At 38.0% G+C, this 21,441-nt stretch overlaps 2 protein-coding genes across 5 annotated transcripts; one reads left to right on the top strand and one right to left on the bottom strand.

The window, feature by feature from the left end:
* The first annotated feature begins 3,121 nt into the window (after window positions 1-3,121).
* LOC104899204 (threonine synthase, chloroplastic) lies at window positions 3,122-8,930 on the top strand. Of its 4 annotated transcripts, none has more exons than XM_010686353.4 (2): window positions 3,122-4,802; window positions 8,649-8,930. In XM_010686353.4, the coding sequence occupies exon 1, from the start codon at window positions 3,246-3,248 to the stop codon at window positions 4,800-4,802; it is 1,557 nt and encodes a 518-aa protein (XP_010684655.2). In that variant the 5' UTR covers window positions 3,122-3,245; the 3' UTR covers window positions 8,649-8,930. The 4 variants fall into 4 exon arrangements, with proteins under 4 accessions (XP_010684655.2, XP_048503937.1, XP_048503940.1 ...); XM_048647980.2 differs by having other exon boundaries at window positions 8,643-8,930; XM_048647983.2 differs by having other exon boundaries at window positions 7,485-8,668.
* A 6,108-nt stretch (window positions 8,931-15,038) lies between these two features.
* On the bottom strand, window positions 15,039-16,224 carry LOC104899203 (hypothetical protein). The gene has a single exon (XM_010686352.4). It carries the CDS (start codon window positions 16,047-16,049, stop codon window positions 15,162-15,164), a length of 888 nt encoding a protein of 295 aa, XP_010684654.1. The 5' UTR covers window positions 16,050-16,224; the 3' UTR covers window positions 15,039-15,161.
* Window positions 16,225-21,441: the final 5,217 nt, after the last annotated feature.

The following is a 21,441-nucleotide window of genomic DNA, read 5'->3' as shown; positions in this document are numbered from 1 at the left end:
CAAAGGCTTGGGCCTGATCCAACTTCCATCTACCACTGTCTACGGGCCTAAAAGATAGAAGTTCAACATAGGATAAAAGAGTATCCCAAAGGGATATCCTGAGGAATATTCCCATAACAACAGAATCCTACTTGGATACGGGCCTCGACGGGCTGCTTATAAATACTCCCTTGATATGAGTCATGGGGTACGTTGACTTACACCATCATACTCCACTTGAGAGCTACCAGTTTTTACCCATTACTGACTTAGGCATTGGAGTGGCGTTCCTCGGATCAACCCCCGAGGCTAGTTTACGTGTTCTCTCTTGCAGGAACTGGAACCGGCTTAATTGACTGAGGACTTACCGGTTCGTACCCTAAAATCTTGTCCCATACCGGAATAAAAACCTTTCTGAAATTCCAGCAACTTTAAAAATCAATAAACCTTCTTTAAACATATATAAACATGTTTGAAATCATAATCTAAATCAAACTCATAGTATCTAATATGCTACTATGGTTTTCTAGTAGTTAAAACCCTAAAAATCCATACTTTAATGATTAAAACTACAATCTAATCAAAATAAACAAATCTGAAATTTTTATTCTTATAATATAAAATATATATGAATCAAGATTACTTATTAAAACACAGTAAATTAAACCAATAATCATGATTTACATTAAAAGAAAGTATTAAAACATAGTCTTTAATGGAATCTTGAGGAAGAAGAAAAAAAAAGGGAGAAAAAGAGTGAAATACCGAAATCGCGAGTGAAATATGCCAGCAAAATTGTGAAACTTGCAGAGGCCATAACGGATAGAATAAAAATCATAATTGAGTGATTTTGAATCCTAAGTTCAATAACTTTTCGAGATCTACAATTTTCAAGAAGGAAGTTTTGGCTAAAAATAAATGAAACTATGAGAAATCTTGACAATCAGATTCGGGTGAGAGAAAAAAAACGAGTGAAGGGAGGGAAAGAAAACCATGAGGAGAGAGAAAATAAATCTTTGTATGGGGTAAAATAATTGGGTATTAAGGTATTTATAAGGAGACTTCCTTTTTGGGTTTAGGAAAAAGAGTTTGGGCTCAATTAAAATTGATGAACAATAGTGACTCCTTTTCCTTATTGGGTTCCTCAAGTCCATTAGACTTCTTTTCCAATACAAAATTAGTATTTAAAACTTTTATCAAAGCATGCTTAATTAAAATATTTTTAACTTTATTAAATCATTAAAATAATTTCATTTGACTTTTAAAATAGTTAACCTTTTTAAATAGTCAAATCATTTTGAAACTAATTTGTGTTTAAATATAAATATAAACTAAAATATATTTATAGAATCCTTTAAAATTATGGGGGATTACAGTTGTCTTGTTGCCCTTCTTCCACACGCTTCCTCTTTGCCATATTGTGTATTAACTATCACCACATTACTCCCCGCTAAAATTATACCATTTATTAATATAAAACAAAGGTCAAGCAACAACATTTTAGCTCCATATAAATACAATTTGCCTTAAGTAACATAAACACAGCAATGTAATCTCATATGTAACAACAAGCATGATTTATTTTCCCTCTTTCACTCATTTAATGAAACACCTTATATGCATAAGTTTTGTGACTTACAAATCCAAAATTTGTTGTTCCTCTTTCACCCATTTGATCAAATGCCTTATAAGCATAAGTTTTGAGACTTGCAAATCCGAAATTTGTTGTTCGTTCATGCTTTGCTTACTACTACATACAATGTCTTTCTCATTTTATATTCTTCCACAAAAAAATTATAAGGTTTTAACAAAACTTGATATGAGTTCGACATATGAAGAAAATGAAGGTTATGCTAAATATCATGCCAATGCCAACATAAAGTTTACTAATTCAAGATCCCTAACTCTACAACATAAAGCCAACTAGATTGCTAGCAAGAAGAAACTCTAAGTTTAGTAACTTTTTAAACATAACTAGAATGCAAATAAATGTCGCGGACATCATCAAATTCAACACTTATAGAACAATTTTACTCTATTATTTTACATAAATTCAATAACACCACAATTTGAAATTATTAAATGCTTCACATACCTAACTCAAAGCAATAATTGGGTCACTTCTGTTGCTGATAAACCTCTATTGTCCGCCTTGCACAATTAAATTCACAACTTCACCATAAAACGACGACAGAAAGGACTGCCGAGAAATGTTTGTTTTTGGTTGTTTTTCTTAAATTCAATTTACAAACTGTTTTTGGTAGTTTTCAAGGAAAGAGACTGTTTAGAGAAAGACAGTTGGAGAGAGAAAAGGGGAGTTATTATTTTTTAAACTAGCGCGTCTGCGCGTGTTCTACCATCACTTGGACTTTTGTCTTTATTGTATGAAATTACTAAAAAGTCTCCGTGAGATGCTATTTTGACATCTCACTATGAGACACATATCCAAAATCTCTTAATTGTCCATCAGAATTAGGGATGAGTAGGGTCTGAGCCGGGTCCGACCAGACCCTAGACCCAGACCCTAAGGGTTTAGAAAAGCCGGACCCAGATCGTTAAGGTCTACGGTCTAGCCTATTCCTTTCTTTTTGTCCAATTTTCCATATATTTTATATTTCTTGAGTTTCGATAGTGCCTACGATCTATAGGGTGTAGAGTTTTGGTCTAAGGTTTAGAGTCAAAATGACAAAAGTTGAAATTTTAGGATAAATACGAAGGTTTTTTTTCTCTATAACACAAAGGTAAAAAGAATAGTAAATAACTTTAAGGTCCAAGTATAAGGTCTGGCTGTAAAATTTTAAGACACATGCTCGAATCCAAGCCCTACAAAAATCCACTAGGACTCGAACCCTTAGGGTTCGAAAAAATTTGGACCCAAACCCTAAAACTAGGGTCGGATCCAATAAGGTTTGGTTAGAATCCTAAACCCCTGCCCATCCTACTGAGAATTCATACAAGTATATGACTTAAAACATACTACCTCCGTTTTTTTATTATGTGCAATAATTTGACATAAAGTATAAATGAAAAATATTCCCCCAAAAAAAAAGTATAGATGAAGAATATAGTATAATAATTCAACCCTAATTACCTAATTAACATCGCATAGCGTAACATAGACAAAATCATGAGAAAGTATCACCATCAACACCAGTACATCACTCATCAGTCATCACATTCTGATTCCCAATTATCATTCACAACTTATCCCATTTGGTGTTTGAGCACAATCCCTCATTTCTCCCACTCTTTGTCATCACACGTCAATGGCATCTTCTTCTCTCTTCTTCAACCCTGCAACTTCGTCTCTCTTCCAAAACCCTAACCCTAACCCTAACCCTAACCCTAATCCTAACCCTAAATTCAAACCCAGTTTGATCAGCGCCTCGTCTTCCTCCACCTCCACCCCCACCCCCAAACACCGCCCCGCCCACGAAAACATCCGCGAAGAAGCTCGGCGCCATGCCCAATCCCACAACTTCTCCGCCAAATACGTCCCCTTCAACGCTCCACCCGAATCCACCGAATCTTACTCCCTCGACGAAATCGTCTACCGTTCTCGTTCCGGCGGTCTCCTAGACGTTCTCCACGATATGGACGCTCTTAAACAATTCGACGGAAACTACTGGAAATCCCTCTTCGATTCTCGCGTCGGAAAAACCAATTGGCCTTATGGGTCGGGTGTTTGGTCGAAAAAAGAATGGGTTCTCCCTGAAATCGATGGGGATGATATCGTTTCTGCTTTCGAGGGGAACTCTAACTTGTTTTGGGCTGAGAGGTTTGGTAAACAGTTTCTGGATATGTCTGATTTGTGGGTTAAACATTGTGGGATTAGTCATACGGGTAGTTTTAAGGATTTGGGTATGACTGTTTTGGTCAGTCAGGTTAATAGGTTGAGGAAAATGAAACGCCCTGTTGTGGGTGTTGGTTGTGCTTCTACTGGTGATACTTCTGCTGCTTTATCTGCTTATTGTGCCTCTGCTGGGATTCCGTCCATTGTGTTCTTACCGGCGGATAAGATTTCCATGGCGCAGTTGGTGCAGCCGATTGCCAATGGGGCTTTCGTCTTGAGTATCGATACGGATTTTGATGGCTGTATGCAGTTGATTAGGGAGGTCACGGCAGAGCTGCCGATTTATTTGGCGAATTCCTTGAATAGTTTGAGGCTGGAGGGGCAGAAGACGGCGGCCATTGAGATTTTGCAGCAATTTGATTGGGAAGTGCCTGATTGGGTTATTGTTCCTGGTGGGAATCTGGGTAATATTTATGCTTTTTATAAGGGCTTTAAAATGTGCCAGGAGTTGGGGCTTGTTGATAAGATGCCTAGGTTGGTTTGTGCTCAAGCGGCAAATGCGAATCCGTTGTACTTGCATTATAAGTCTGGGTGGAAGGATTTTAAGGCTGTGAAGGCAAATACTACATTTGCTTCAGCTATTCAGATTGGTGATCCTGTATCCATTGACAGGGCGGTTTTTGCCTTACAGAATTGTAATGGCATTGTGGAGGAGGCGACGGAAGAGGAGCTAATGGATGCTATGGCTCAAGCTGATTCTACTGGGATGTTTATATGCCCGCATACTGGTGTTGCGTTGACTGCATTGTTTAAGTTGAGAAATAGTGGTATAATAGGACCAAATGATAGGACGGTTGTTGTGAGCACTGCTCATGGACTTAAATTTACGCAGTCGAAAGTTGATTATCATTCAAAAAATATCCCTGACATGGCTTGCAGGTTTGCCAATCCACCAGTGCAGGTGAAGGCAGATTTTGGGGCAGTGATGGATGTTCTTAAAGGATATTTGAATAAGACTCCAAAAGTTTAGGTGAGTTGGTATGCTCTTTTCTTGTTTCCCTTGCATTTGTGTACTAGTGGTTTGCTCTTCAACCTCCATTTTAGTATGTTGCTTTTTGTTGTTTTGAGCTTACTGCGGCCTGCGTAACAGTCAACGATTACTTTCCGGTGCTAAGTTTTGCAAGCCCATGCCAGCCTTCAAAAAAATAGGAAAACATGTGCCTCTTTCAGAAACTGAGAGATTGCTCAAACAATCACTCTAATGGAAATTTATTTATCAGGTTTTGAATACTTTCATTTGAAAGTTCTAACATTTTTTTATATGACATGGGATTGAGTTGTTGAATGCTGCAATTAGTTTATCACTAAGATTAATTATGTGTAAAATCAACCAAATGATTGGCTAATTCTTGTCTTTTAGTTGTATAACTATCTTTATCATCTCAACCCTCAATTTTATTTTTCAGTTTGCTTTTATTGATAACATCCAAGTTGGGCCAATAATTATGAATGGCTAATGTGTGTGGTCTGCCCTGATGCCTTTGGTAATATAAAACGGGTTGTCTGAAAAGATTTGCTTGTAGTTGAATACATTTTCGTATCTTGCTGTCATCTTCAATCTCTTAATAAATCGATTGCTACTTGATCAACATTATTGCTGAGAGTCCTAATGTCATGACTCGTGAGTCGTCCATAGAAATTTAGTCTTAATATAGAAGCACTTTATCACGGATGGGTTTGGGGGCCATGGGGGGTTTATGCATGTGATGAGTATCTTTTTCTGAGTATTCGATCCCTGAAGATAATTAGCCTATTTCTCTATTCTTCCGAATCTCCGGTTGTTGAATGGTTCACTAGGGCTCCGTTTGGTAGGGCGTAAAATATTTTCGGTGTAAAATGATTTTCATGGAAAACAATTTACAATGGAAAACACAATTCCAAAATTAGTTTTCCGTTGTTTGGTTCGATGTAAAAAAAATGATGAAATGAAAGGAAAATGAAAGGGAAAGTAAGGAGGTAGTGAGAGGAGTGTACAAGAAGAGAAGGAAAATAGTTTTCCTTCTTTTGAAAGGAAAATGGTTTTCCATCCTTGGGAGAGTAATTTTACCCAAGGGAAAATGGTTTTACACTATTTTGCCAACCAAACAATGTAAAACTGAAAATAGAGGAAAACAGTTTTCCGGGAAAACGTTTTACGTCCTACCAAACGGAGCCTAGATGCTTGTTTCCTTTCTATCTTGTGTTTAGCTCATCATTTCTCCTTGCCAGCCTTTTGGGTTTCTCAATTTTTTTTTTTCAAAAAATTATGTTGTTTTTTGACATTTCGTTGCGTTTGGAATAAAAATATTTGCTTTTGGAACTGGTATCCTCTAAGCTAGAACATTTTAATACTTGTTGTAACTGGGTTTATCCTTAGTTTTAAAAAGGCGACGGGAAAAACGCCTCAGGCCAGCCAGGCGAGGCGAACAACGTTGGGCGCGTAGAAGTGCGCGCCTTGTGCGCCTTTTGAAGAAGCGTTAGAGGCGCTCGCCTTTGGGGATGAGGCGCACGTGTGGCCCACCTCTTCTTTTTTTTTAATTGCTTCCACGTGCTTTAAACTGCCATAAACGCTCGGCCTCCCCTTTAGAAACCCAACCCAGAGTTCATTCAAGAAAAATTTGAAACCCTAGAACTTACCTCTGACTTTGTGTGAGGTTCACCGGCCGTGTTGGTTGTTCGCCGGCTGTGCGTGGTGGTTCGCCGGCAGTTTCTGGTGGGTGTCGCCACTCGCGGGCTTCCCTGTGCTGAAATCTGGTACGTTTTTTCACTTTTTCTTTTTTTCTTCTTTCGGTTTTCTCCTCTGTTTTTCTGTCTTTTCTCGTCGTCTGTTTTTCTTTCTTGTTTCCTCTCTTTTTTTCTTTCTTTTTTACTCTGCCTCTTATTGTGGAGTTCACTTTAGAGATTTCTCTTTCTATTTTTTTTCCCTGTCTTTTCTTTTCCTCTGTCTACGTGGAGGCACTGAGTCTTTTCTTTTCCTCCGTCTCTATTTTATTTCCCATGGCAACTGAGTTAGTAGGATTATAATATTACTATATTAATTAGTTTTGGAATATTATTTAAATTGTAGCTTGTACTCTAGTGATGGATTTTGCTTTCTTATGTCATTTTATGGGTCGTATAATATAATATCTATGTTGTTTAAGTATTACAATGCCTCTATATTTGATTTCTAAGTATTTTGGCACCAAAGGTGCGCCTCGCCTACGAGATGCGTGCGCCTTTACCTTGCGCCTTTTAAAACTAGGGGTTTATCTCCTAGACAATGCTTTTGCTTTTGTGTTGTTGGTAGCATTTTATTGTATGTCTGTTTATTGAAGTTTTGTGTCTCTTTGCTTATGCACATAACAACTTCAGCATTACAATTTTGACCAACCTAAAAATCTATTATTCAGAAAACCTTGTTGTCATAATGCTTTCCCCCTTATATGGGTTTACGTGTAGAAAAGTGTATAATCGAAGTTAGTGCATGCTAATGTAGAAGCAATGAGCAAGTAATAGGTAATCTCTTAGCTTATTCACATTGCTTGTCTTAGTTCTTTTGAAATGGTTATGATATTGTGTACTTCTATGTAGTTTGGCTTTGATAAAGAATATAAGATCATATGTACAGTGTGTTAAGATTTGTTTTGCCCGCTTAACATAATACCTTGCTTGATTTTTGCCTATGATCAAGTGGTTTATTAGGACTGAGTTGTGAACTGAAGTTCTGAGTACTTCACAAATTAGAAGTTTTGCATCAGCTATATGTTGGAGCATTCTTGAAGCTAATGTAACTTCCACAAGGCTTGAGTGGATACTTCTCAAAAAAGTCCTTATATTATGAACTTTCTCATGACAATTTGCTGCTCATAGGCGAAAATGTTGGAAGTAAAGGACTGTTTTCCAATCTAAGTAGACTGGGAATATGTTAACAGTATGATATGGCAGAGAAATTAGTTAGATTCAACTTGTTATCCACATAATTTTAGGTTCCTACCTGTCGTAAGAGGCTTATCTCATGTGTAGCTCGGTCCGCCTTTTTGTCTTGAAGATGCGCTCTAAAATACAGTATATTGTTTGTTGGATAATGAGTCACGTTACCTTTGTTGCACACATTTTCCCTACTGATATGTAGCAGCTAATGAGCTGTCTAGCTGTTTTTATTAAGTAGTGATATGCTGGATGTAGCTTTTCTCCCTTGCGACATTGCTGTGTAGATATGGGAGAGTTCTATCAATTGGTCCTGATAGATTGCCTCATCCCACCATGCTTGAATTTATTAGTCTCTGCTGATTTCCTATCTCTTTGATAACTGGGTTTAAACTAAATTAGTATGTGGCTTTAATAATTTTGTACTTCTAACAGAAACTTAGGGATAATTTTACAATGGCTAGCCATGGTAACTTGTCTAATCTAGACCATTCATTTTTAACCTCAGAGTTACATCACTCATTTAGTTGACTTTTATAATTAAATAAAAACTAAAACTAACATTTGTACATTAACAAATTCACAATTAATCGTCCACCTGGTTTTGGGCAATTTTTTTGAATGTTAAGGTTAAAAAAAAATCCATGGACAGGATGAGTCACTAAATATTGTAGTCACTCAAAAAGCTTCCAAAACTTAGAATCTGTAATTACGGCACTTGAACTAGATATATCTAGCGACTAGCTGGCATGGTATCCACCAGATATGCTCCCACAACAACATATCCAAATTTCTCTGATGTAGTTCAAAGCTGCAGGTCATAGAAATATAATGTTGATGTGGGAACTAGGAACAGCTCTGGTATCTGATTTCATATTTTGATCATATTAAAGTTCCCGGTATCTAATATTGTAGTTTGAAGCTGCAGGTTAGTGAGACAGTGATGACGATCTGGCTGTGATGATTGAGCGAGCAGATCTGCAAAGAGATCGATTTTGTGCTGTTAAATGACTTTCGTTCTGTAATTTTGTAGCGGAATTCGTCCTGAGAAATGACTTTTATTATCTCATCTGTTGTAGAGAATCCAATACCATACAAAGCTAAGTTATAACCGAAGGGTTGGGTTTTATGTAACTTCAAATTTTGGTTGCCGCGAATAAATGTTGCTTTGCTTGTGCTATGAAACATCTATGATACTTTGCTTGGAGTACTTTTAGACCCGATTGACATTGCTGCAAAAGATGTTTTCAAGCACTTAACTTCAATTCAAATATGTTTTTGGCTTATGTTATGTCGTTTGAAAACTCATTTCAGTGCTTGATTTGGATTGCACAAACAGAATACAAATGTTACAAGTGTAGATTAAATTGCATTCTCATATAAAACTAATGATGATAGAATTTGTACTTGTCAACTCTCCTTTCGGATGCATTTTCATCTACGCTTAGAACATTTGGAGATTAGAAAATTGGCACAACGGCATGATGGGAGTGTAACTTGGAACATTTAAAATTTCCTAATATTAGCTATTAATGTATGTCCTCTATTCTTTTTTAATTGCTACAATTCCTTTATTTAGAATTTTTATATTTTTATATATTTTTTTTTTTGACAACGGAGAAACATACCAGGAAAATAAAGAAAGAACAAACTAAAAAGACTAGAAGCATCGGAAATGAAAAAACAGAAAGGAAAAGGATTCCATCGAACATCATCCGCCGAAATCCATTTTGTGTTGTCGACACCAGAGAGCAACCTGTTGGGCCTCCGTAATCTGGGAAGGGCTCACCCTGATGATCTGACACGTAGGCTGTGAGAAAGCTGAGGCCTTCACTGCATCTATTGTCCATTTGATGTGGATATCGGAACATTCGCTAGAGACCAGCGCCCGGACGAACTCTGTCGATGTCGTTAAAATAGTAATATGTGGATATCCAACCTGCCGAGCCCACAGCACGGCTTTCAGACAAGCCATGCTGGAGGCGGCGATGGCCGAAGACGCATAAGAGAAGCAGCCGTACTGCCGCCCCGGATTATCCTGAGCGGCTCCAATCGCCCAACCCAAGCCCGTAGAAAGGTTAGCTTTATTCCAAACTGCATGAATCCGTATCTGGATTGTCGTGCCGTCGGAAGACTGAGTCCCAAGTTGCACTTGATGGAAACCCGGTGGAGAAATAGGATCCCCCGTTACCCGTTCCTGGCCCCCGCGGTCAATAGCAAAGTAAGCATGTTGGTCATCACTCTTTTGGAGGGTAGTAGCAATGGAGGCCATGGTTGGTCTTTTTTGTCTAAAGACTTGCTCGTTCCGTAACAACCAAATCGACCACAAAGTTCCCACGAACCTAGGAAGACCGCGCTTATGCTTCTCCAGAATGGCTTGCTAACTTTCCGGATTCAATTGTCAAGCACTTGCCAATTACCTTATCGGACCATGCCCCGATTATTCTACAAACTTCTTCTTCGGGGAACAATGCAAAAAAGTTCTATCAAATTGATACCTGGTGTCTCGGATTTCAGGAGGTAAGGGATATGATTTCTAGCATCTGGAATCTTGTTATTGCAGGCTCTCCTGCTTACACTCTGGCTCGAAGGTTAGCTCTGCTTCGGACTCGTCTTAGGGCTTGGTGCCTTGATCGGAAACTTTTTTGGGGAATAAATTGGCGAAAACTTCTTTCCTCACTCCAAGAGTCCGCGGATCATATTGATTCCCTGCAAGCTGGTATGGTTTTTACCCAACATCACCGTCTTATGTGTGAGGAAACGGCCTTAGCATATGCCTATTGGCGTCAACATATGAAGATCAACCATATTCGGAGTGGCGATTTGCCGTCGAAATTACTGTTTCGCCGCCTCCGTCCTCGGAATCCTAAGAATTTTATTCATATGTTACATCATTCGGATGGTGAGTGGATTAGCAGTGCTAGAGACATTGAAGATATCATCAAGCATCATTTCTCCTCTCTTTTTACATCAAATGGTGATAGGACTATCTCTTCACATGATAATGGCGAAGCGGTTGAGCTTTTGTTACGCGACTTACCAGTGCCGCACCTGTCCATCACTGACAAAGAAACTTTACTGCTACCTTTGGTAAGGGAGGAGGTACAACAAGCCTTGTTTTCGCTTCCTAATGATAAATCCGCAGGGCCAGATGGTTTTAATGTCGAATTTTTTAAGCTTCATTGGGCGAAGGTGGGGGACGGTGTTATTTCTGCAGTGCAAATTTTTTTTGCTACCGGGCACTTACTAAAAGAATGGAACCGCACGCTATTGGTTCTTATTCCGAAAATCTCTCCACCAACTGAGGTAAATCACCTGCGTCCTATAAGTTTATGTAATGTTTTATACAAATGCATAGCTAAGTGTATGGTAAACCGGATGAAGAGATTGCTTCCATCCTTAATTGCGGATAATCAAACCGCCTTTGTTCCGGGTCGTCATATGGATGACAACATTCTGGTTGCTCATGAACTTACCCACATCATTAATAAAAATCGGAGTGGTAACAATCATCTGGCGGCTTTAAAGCTCGACATGAACAAAGCTTACGACCGGGTCAACTGGGTTTTCTTATTGAAAATTTTACAAGCTTATGGGTTTCCTCTTCATTGGATTAAAATGATCCAGGAATGTATCTCGACTTCTACTTATCGACTGATCATAAACGGGAATGTTACGGACTCCTTTACTCCAACCTGTGGTCTTCGCCAGGGAGATCCTTTATCGCCATATCTGTTCTTGTTTTGTATGGATATTCTGTCCCGCATGACTTCTCAAGCCACTGCTCTTCGCACGTTCCAAGGTATTAAAGTTGGCCGAAGAGGGCCACAAATCTCTCACTTATTTTTTGCAGATGATTCCATGTTCTTTTTTAAGGCTTCCACTGAGTCCTGCTTATATTCATTTTTTGTAATATGTTATTTCTATCTCTCCTTGTCACATGAGTCTCTCCTTTTATCTATTTCTATCTCATTTTTTTAGAGAAGGTATTGTGTCAGACTGGTGTGATAAAACAACTGGTCGGACCCGTTTCAGTTGGAAGCACTTTTGTTTCAGTTAGAAGCATTGGTGTTTCAGTTAGAAACAATTCTCCTTCAGTTGGTTATTAATTTTTTTCAGTTGGTTTTTATTTTTTTTCAGTTGGTTAACTGAATGAATTTATTTTACAGCAAAGGTTTGTTTTCATTTTCAGTTGGTTATTAAATTTTTTCAGTTGGTTTTAATATTTTTTCAGTTGGTTAACTGAATGACTTTATTCTACCACAAAGGTGTTTTAGGTGATAGATCCAGTGCTTCAGTTTATATAATTCTTGTGTTCAGTTATTGTAATGAATGTTTCAGCTAGTAGGATTAGTATTTCAGTTAACACTTCTTTCAATTAATATGACAAGTAGTGTTACAAGTGATAGTATTTCAGTTCATTGAAATTCTTTCAAGGTAATTTTCTTTTGTAATTGAAATAGAATTACAATCAATACTTCAGTTAGACTTTCAGTTAATATACCGTATTTTGTCATTAAAATAGACTTAAAATTAGTGCTTCAATTACACTTTTAGTTAGTGCTACCAACAAAAATCGAACCCTTAACCTCCACACCAACAATATACAACTTCGCCGCCGCCATCGTTTGGGGAGTTGGGTATTCGAGGAAGAAGATTGGTAACTCGAAAATCACCGCCGTCCAAAGAAATTGGAAAGCTGAAGAAGAGAAAGCTATGTTCGATAAATGGTGAAGGCAATCCTTCACTACAATATTCGCGAATGAACGATAAATGACTTTATGAGAAAATTTTAAGTTTGTGGGAAATAAATTAATAAACTTTTAGGGGTGAATTGTTGATAACAGTGGTCGTCTGACCATTATATTGGGTCAGACCGTCTGACCCAATATTTTCTCTTTATTTTAATGTGTCTTTTCTATATGTACCGATGGTGTGTCCTCTTCAACTTATTGGCCCTGAACGTATCTGAACTGAATTTATTGAAACTAAACTGAACTGATTGAAACTTATTAAACCTGATTGGACCTGATTCAACTTATTGGACCTGATTGAACTTGATTGGAACTTATTGGACTTGATTGAAACTTATTGACCTTATTGGACCTGATTGAAACTTATTAGACATTATTAATTTTTAGCAATTGGAACTTATTGAATCTTATTAGACCTGATTGGAATTTATTGAACCTGATTGGAACTTATTGGACCTTATTAGACCTAATTGGAACTTATTGTCCTGATTGAAACTTATTGCAACTTATCTGAACTTATTAGACCTGAAACTTAATTTTTTAATTTGAAGAGAACGCACCCTAATAAAGAAGGGAGGAAGTAAGATCTAACGTTCATGCCATATTCTTCAATCCTAAACCAAAAAGTACAACATATAAGGAAGAAAAACAAGAAATAACTAATGAACTCCATTTTAAAGAAATTAGGAGTTTATCAACACAAGATAAGAAGTAAAAGAAAAGGGTCCGAAGAACTTTGACTATTTTTGCCAAAATTGCTCTGAGTTAATCAAAACCTGACGGGAGAATTGGAATTTGGAGGGTTAACTACTTTTTTTTTTTTTTTTTTTTGATTTTTGACAAGAGAGGATTAACTACTTAACTACGGTAAAAGTGTGCCAATTTGAGAGTTTTTTTCTTAGCAAGAGCCATTGTATTATGGTTTTGTTCAATGAATTAAGAAAACAACTTATAATTTTTGCTTCTTCAAGGACCGCACAATTCTTGCAGAAATGTAGTAAGCTATTGATTGAAATGTGATCATTGGATTAACTCCTAAAGCAGTTGGCAGCACACTTCCATCACATACATACAGTCCCTTTGCTTCCCAACTTTCTCCATTTTCATTAACCACACCTTCCTCCTTAGATGCCCCCATTCTACAACTGCTCATTTGATGAGCACTTCCATATACAATCAACTGCTCATTCCTCCACATTGTTCCCTCAGGTGCGTTAACTGAGTCGAAATACTCCTCTAGTTCCTCCTCTTTCAAGCCTTTACATTTTAATCTTTGCCCATCACTTCTATATGTTCCCACTTCAACAGCTCCTGCAGCTACTAGAATCCTCAAAACGTTTCTTAATTCCATCTCTAAATTTCTCTTGTCATAATTGTTTAAGCTATATGTAATTCTGCCTTCTTTTTTAACTTCACCTGAACTCTTATCCTAAATTATTGCAACGAGGTTGGCTTTCTTCCATACTTGACCATTCTTTCCTTCAAGTTAAGTCCTGAAACCCAAGGCATCAAACCAGAGAACGCACCTGGACCAAATGATGACGCTTCAATGATAGCATGGAGGTCAGATTTTCTAGAAATTACCTTATGAAGTGATGATTCCTCCATATAACTTTTCCTTTTAATACCATATGCAGATATCCTGAATTGTTGATATACTATATGCAGATAAGCTGTTCTTTGGCTTGGTTCGTTCCAAAAAGATACAATCTAATATTTATGTCTGTTATTCGTTGAATCATGATGCAAACCATTGGGTCATTCAATTATACATGTTAAACAATTGTTTTACTGGTGTATCTGTCCTATTTCAGCCTATTTGTATTCTCTTATTTGAGTTCCTGAAGCGTTGGAATAATTACATAATAGTAGTATTTAATGATTCCTAACCAGTGTTACCTAATTCGCCTTGTGAATACGCCAATTCGCCCAAAATGAGCCAAAAATGAACCAAAACTACCATAATTAGCTTTTATCAATTCGGAATTCGCGAGGAATTAGGGAATTAGGTAACACTGTTCCTGACCCTACTTCCTATATGCCACTCTTTCCTAATCAGTGGGTTTCTCTTGTCCTTTAACAGCCAACCAGTCTTGCAAAGTTCTATGACAAATGCGAGTCTCCTTACTTGAGGCCAACTTCCAAATTCTACTCAGAGTGTGGTACAAAGAGGTTTGGGAGATGACTGATTTACTCCAAAGAAACAAGTCATGAATCTTCTAGCTTCAAAGTAGTGTTGTAAATTTGTGTTTCTATAGGACAAATACCTTTGTACGTACACTTTCAATAGATCCAATAGCTCAGGAACAATGGTTTTTGTAGGTTATTGCCTTTTTTTGTTGCTCATCTGTGATTGGTCAAATACATTTTATTAGTTGTTGGCTTGTAGCTCCAAAAACATTGACAGTTTTCTTTGAAAAATGAATAACAGTTTTGTTCTATATACAGTTTGTGAAATTTGCTGTTTCAGTTATACTTCATCTGCATATCAGAGACATAATACAAAAGTTTACTAGAGATGCCATACAAAAGTTACCACATAAATTTAACAATCAGAGAAGCTGTAAAATAATGTGTATGAACATTAACCACATAAAAGTTGCAGCATTTAGATTTAAGGACTAATAATAATATACCAAAATTCAGTAGAACTCACAGAAGCAATAAAGCTTAAAGGAGTGAGTTACTCAAGAACCAGGATCAAGCAGTGGAAGCCTACAATGCAAGCTGATAGATTTATCGGTCTGCCTCGACCCCGGAACAAAGAATTGGAAAACAACAGTCAAAGAACCACCCTGAGACCCAACTCCATAGAAAGCACAATCAGGCTTAGCCAAATGACACTGCAAACACTTGACGAAATGCTTCATACTCACCAACACACTCATCTCACCACCTTCATCGCCATTACTATCTTCTCCTATAATCATCAGACTCTTGAATTTTGCCCCTAAAGTAACCAAACTGCTTGACACCTTCAAACCCAATTCACCAGTTTTGCCAATCTCAACACCAATCACATCACCCAACTGCTTCATCCTCTCTACAAATATCAACAAACTGTCCAACTCACTCACACCAACAAGGGTTCTTGGGAGGTCTTGTGCATCGTCAAGACCGGTCTGGAGCTCGGTAACTTGAGCCCTCGAAAGCGGTTTCGATATCGGAACGTCCTGAATGACAGCAGAAGCATAACCTTTAGTCTCAAAGGTGAGAAAAGGCATGGGGTTTGTGGAATTTGGGGGGAGTTTCTTGACGAGCTTGATTTGGAGGCGATCAACGGACGAAGAAATGGCGGCGGCTGATCGTAGCGCTCGGAGGAGGAGAGAGAGATCAAGAGTGAAAGCGATACGATCTTCGTTTTGACTAGAGATTCGATATTCAGAGAAGAAGGCATCCTTTCCAAATTGAGCGATTGATTGAACACCATCGTTGTTAAGGAGGTTGTGGAGGAAGAAGGTGTGATCTTTGGTGAGATACACATAACAGATTTTCCCCATTTTTTCAAAGGCTGGAATGAATCTCTTCTCTAAAAGGGTTACTCCATTTTCTGTCAGAAAGGCCTTGAATTTCATCGTGAATTTTGATGGTGGGTGCCTACCAAGTGTTTGTGAAAATGTCTAGCTCAATGGGTTTTTTCTTCTTTCTGTTTTGGTTCTATTATACAGTTTCGAATTTGGGGTTCCGCGCGGGTATGCAGAATACTTACTCTTTTGGCGGGAGGGAGGTGCTTTTTATCTTTTGACCTCTAAATTGAGCTTTAATTTTCTTTTTTTTTGAAAGAGAGCTTTAATTTTCAAAGTGACTAACTATTCAAATGTTCAAATATAATGAAGTAATTATTTATTGATATGTTAAAGGAGGAAAATTTAGGAGAGAAACATATTACATTGTAAGGGTTTCTACTATAGTTATAGTTAGTTTAGTACATCTCAATTGTTGTTTGTCAGATAAAAAACTTCGTCACTTGATTAGTTGAAAGAACTACAACAAATTATTTTTCTTGCAAAGAAAATCAAAAAGAGGAGAAACTAGTCAATTATTGACGAAAGTTATATAAGATGGGACGTTTATTTCATGTGAATATTTTTCTAATTTGATTACTTCAAGCATTTTAAGAATACATAAAGATTTTAACGGTTTAGTGTTCATGAAAAATCACCTAATATTTTCTAAATTTACTACTATAACTAATGCTTGACATAATTTTTTTTTTATTCGGTAATTTACTGGCCCAAGCAGGCTCAGCCCTCATGAGTTAGGGGGTAAGAAGGGGATCCCAACCCATAAGAAAACTTCCAAAGACTGAAAACTAGGGATTTATATCCAGAAGCATAAATCCACACAATCACCTCCAAATATATATGAGGTTGGTGAGAATTGAACTTCTGACCATGAGGTTGGGAGGTGGGAGCTCCAACCATTGGGCTCCCACATGATTCTCACTAATGCTTGACATATGACTTCGTATGCATGGGGTAATGATTTTACACTAAATTTGTTTTAAAAGCAAAATCTAAAATTTATGAACTTTACTTTTGTAAAAACTGAAAAAAAAAAAACAAAATTCATGGTTCGTTGTTTTATACCAATATGAGCACTCTTAATTCTATATTTTTCCTAGTTTTTCCAAATGACTGTTCTTTAGTTTGCATTTATATCTATCTAGGGATTAATTGCACTTGAGGTAAGTACATCAGGTTGTATTATTGACGGATTGCATGGATGTGTGTAGTACTTGTGCTTTTACATGGTTGGTAAAAGTTCATATGCAACATGCCAAACCATTAATTATTTGATGGTGCAACTCATGATACTAAATAATATTGCATTATTGGGGTGTTAACAACTATTCATGGCCGACGTTGCTGTTGTGGAAGCTTTAAGTGTGAGGCAAGTGTAAGTGCAAGAGACTCTCAAGAGGAGGGTGAATTGAGTGTTTGTCTAAATGTTGTAACTTTTTCGATTATAGTAAGAACAGTAAAAGAACAGTTCTCTAGCAGCAGAAATAAAAGCAATGAATAAACAACACCATGATTTGACGAGGTTCGACTTCTAATAAGTCTACGTCCTCCACTCACTCACTCTTTTATTAATCAACTCAGAAAACAAAAGAATTACACTCAATCACTTATGCACCTATGCACAAGATGATTCCCAACTTCCACCTATGGAAGTTCGACTCAACCACCAACTATGATGGTTCAAATGAAGTTGATCCCTGATCAACTTCCCCACCAAACTGAACTCACAGAATGCTCAAATACAATCAATTTTTCTCTCAAAAACAAAACAGCCTTACACGCTTAGAATGAGAGTAATTTAAGATCTATGTGGTATTAGGTTTATGCTTGGATTTGAGGTTCAAGAGATGAAGTGCTTTTGCTTAGAGTATTATGAAAATATGCGTGCAAAAGCTTAAGGTTGTGTGTTAGCAAAACTCCTTAAATAAGCCTTTGGTAAGTAAATGTTACATGATATTATGAGAGTATATTTTCTAGAAATATGGAAATTATTCCAAGGAAAATATACTCAGTATAATATCATATAACACACTTACCATAATTAAGAAATCTTGCTCACACAACAAACCATGCATCCGTGTATTTTGAAAATCAATTTTACGCGGAAAGAAACTTTCCTAAAATACGAATGCATGAAGTAAAACCTTGAGGACTGGTTCAGATCTGTTCCCAGACTGTTTCAATCAACCAAGTTTTACTTGTAGTTGTGTATGACAAGTAACCGAGATTTCTTGTCATCCACAACTAGCTCATCTCTCTAGTTTCAAACCTTATAGTGCATTCAAACCTTTATACCACTTACATTGCATCTAAGACCTAAATGCTACAACTTGATCTTGGTCTTCATGCAATTCTTCAAGACTTGGCTTCACTAGCTTCGTCTTTCTATCCATTGAACTCGTACTTTGGAACTACACATGTAAACAGAAACATGCATGCAATATGATAGTTCAATGTGGTTTGTCATCATTCAAAACTCAAAACAGGGAACATAACAAATTCCCCCTTTTTGATGATGACAAACCCTGAAGTTCCCCCTGCAAATAATATCATTAGTTTTGGGAACTTTTTTAAACAAATTGAATTCTTAAGATAAGAACTCAAAGCACTGGTCTCGTACTGTTCCTGCAGATTAAGCATCATTTACAAGTACACCAGTTCACAACTAACTGACAGCAGTTTAAGAAAGAGTTTCTAAGTACCATAGGCAAATACTGATTAGACTCAGAGCTCTTAGACTTAAACATGCATTCGCAAGAAGAACATCAGTAGTGTTCAGACTTATTTCTAAGTCATTAGGTGAAAAGAAGTAAAGTGCTTTGAATACACTCAAATCCAAACCACTTCTGGTCTGTCACCACTAACAAGGCACTCAGCCTTGTTCTAGTTGCTGCAACACACACAGGTTGTAACACCAGACCTGCTTCCCCCTAAGAGTAGGGGAAAAGATCACAGAACTTCACACCTGCTTCCCCTTTTGGCATCATCAAAATAAATCAAGGGTACTATAAAAGAACAAAACACAAGTAGTAGATAAGAAGTAAGTCAAGCTAAATAGGCAGCTCTAACAGCATTCTAGGGATGCTGATGCTACCAAAGTTCCTGCAGAGTACCAAAAGCTACTTGTCCTAAATAAGAGTTATTACAGACCAGTAGTAGACCAAATTACATAAGATAAATGTTTTTGTAATTTGGGAAAGGGGGGCAACCAGAGATAAAGTTCAATAAAAGCGAGGGGTTAGCAGCAAAAAAAAGAAGAAAAAAAAAGAAATCAATCAGCTCCAGAGTCATTTTCAGTCCCATCTTCTTCCTCCTCCTCTGAAACATCTTCTTCATTTTCTTCCTCCTCTTCTTCTTGCTCTTCCTCCTCCTCTTCTTCTTTCTCCTCGGAAACCAGTTCATCATCATCTTCATCACCAGCAGCATGGGATGACTCTGCCTTTGCCTCAGAATCCTCTCTGACCTGAATACCAGCTTTCAAGGCGAACCTCAACTCTCCTGTAGGATTCTTGAAGAGCAGTGCAAAGTTGAGTAACACTATTAGCATATTCTGCATCATCTGGTTCTGGTCACTCAACTGTTTCACCAAGGCATAAGTAGCCTGAACTGATTCCGTACTGGTCCTTCACCAACAGCAGCACCCTTTGCTTCACTTTTCATTTTAGAACACCACCTGCATATGACATGCCCTTCTGACCTATAATCTGATTCGTAAGGTGAGACATGGTGCCATAGTCTCCCACCATACGAATTTTCCAATGAGTGAATACTAAGGTCAGCCATCCTCCATAGGGCAGTGCATGCTTAGCCTTCTCCACACAGCAGATCATGTGACCCAATATCATAGCAGGGAGGTTGACTGGAATATGTTCCATGAGACAGTATATGAGAACACTATCCATCAACCGGACACTCATGCGGCCTTGTGCTCTGGGAAACACAATCTTTGAGGCTATGGTATGAAAGATCCTCATGATGGGCTCCTTAAGTGGCCAATGGTGTACCCTGCTTAGGGTCAGGTGGACCAGTGAACAACCTGGTCTGGATCTGTTCTGCTGTGAGGCCTTTAACTGTGGGCCAGTTCTCCCTTGAGTACTCATCAAGTCCCTTGTTTGGGACTTTGAGAATTTCAGCCAAAATCTTCTCAGATAAATTAATGGGAGTGCCCTTAACAAAAGCAAAGTAGGACCCATCGTCCTTAGTATGCAGGTGTTCATAAAATTCCTCAACCAAAGGCATAAACACATCAAGTTCTTTGGCAAATAACACGACCATTTGAAAGTCTAAAGCTTCCTTAACCTCATGCAAGAATTCTGATCAACCCAACTCTTTGCAACAGAAAAACCAACCAGAATAGACCTATCCCTCAAATCATACAAAGGCTCGGGAGTGATAGACTTACTTTTCTTGGGTTTAGAACCCTGCAGCAGCAATGCAGCAACTTCCTCTTTTTGTCGCAGGGAACAGTTCTGGTTCTGGTTCCTGCACAATCTCCTTGCCTTTGGAAGATCAGCACCCTTCCTACAACCGTCTTTATCCTTGTGCCCTTGCTAGCACCAGCCTTAACACCCCTTCTTAGAAACTTCCCCCTCAACATCAGCACCTTCCTTCTTTTTTAATTTCTCCACTAGTTTAGGTGCGATTGTAGAGGTAGAGATTTTGGGCTTGGTGGTTTTGACTGGCTGTTTTGGGGGAATGGGTTTGGTAACCGTCTTTTCAACAGACTTAACCGCTTTTGATGGCGGTTTCTTGGCGGCAACCTTCTTTGCCTTTTCAACTACAACCTCCTCCTTCTCAATTTCTTCTTCCATCTCCTGATTTTCCGGTTCAGATTCACCCACCGGCTCCGACTCCTTTTCAGATTCTGACTCCTCCTCTTCTCCGACTCCTCTGGCTTAGACTCCTCAACCGGTTTTGGTGAGGAGCCTTTGATTTTGGTGTGACAGGCTTTTTGGGAGTGGTGGTTTTTGTAACTTTGGGAGTGGCGGTTTTGGTGATTTTGGCGGTTGATTTTGGAATAACCGCTTTTGTGGTGGTAGATTTTGTGGTGGATTTGGGTGAGTGTTTGTTTGTAGTGGTGGATTTTGTGGTTGCTGGCTTCTTTGGATTCCTTTATAAAGGTTCTTCTCCTCATCTTCAACCTCTTCCTCCACAATCGGATCCTCCACGGTTCAGCCACTTCCTTTGCTTTCTTAGTTCAATTTCAGGAGATTCTTCAACCTCCTTTTCGACCAACCTAAGTCTTTCTTTTTGACATGATGAGACTGAATTACCTCTGTTTTGAGCACTTAGAAAAGAGAAAGAAAACTTGAACAATTTGTGTTTCAAGAATTCGAGAAAGAAAAAGTAGAAGAAGAAATTAGGGTTTGATCGAGAGAAAATAGGCAACAAAGAAAAAATCAGGAAAAATGTGATCAGAGAGAATAAGAGAGAAATAAGGAAA

Source organism: Beta vulgaris, chromosome 7, assembly GCF_026745355.1.
Source record: "Beta vulgaris subsp. vulgaris cultivar EL10 chromosome 7, EL10.2, whole genome shotgun sequence".
NCBI classification, from domain to species: Eukaryota; Viridiplantae; Streptophyta; class Magnoliopsida; order Caryophyllales; family Amaranthaceae; genus Beta; species Beta vulgaris.
This window is presented reverse-complemented; position numbering and strand designations above follow the sequence as displayed.

What these genes read in the sequence shown, in the direction of transcription:
- LOC104899204 (XM_010686353.4), top strand. Translation starts at nt 3,246, where the DNA reads ATGGCATCTTCTTCTCTCTTCTTCAACCCTGCAACTTCGTCTCTCTTC.
- LOC104899203 (XM_010686352.4), bottom strand. Translation starts at nt 16,049, where the DNA reads ATGAAATTCAAGGCCTTTCTGACAGAAAATGGAGTAACCCTTTTAGAG.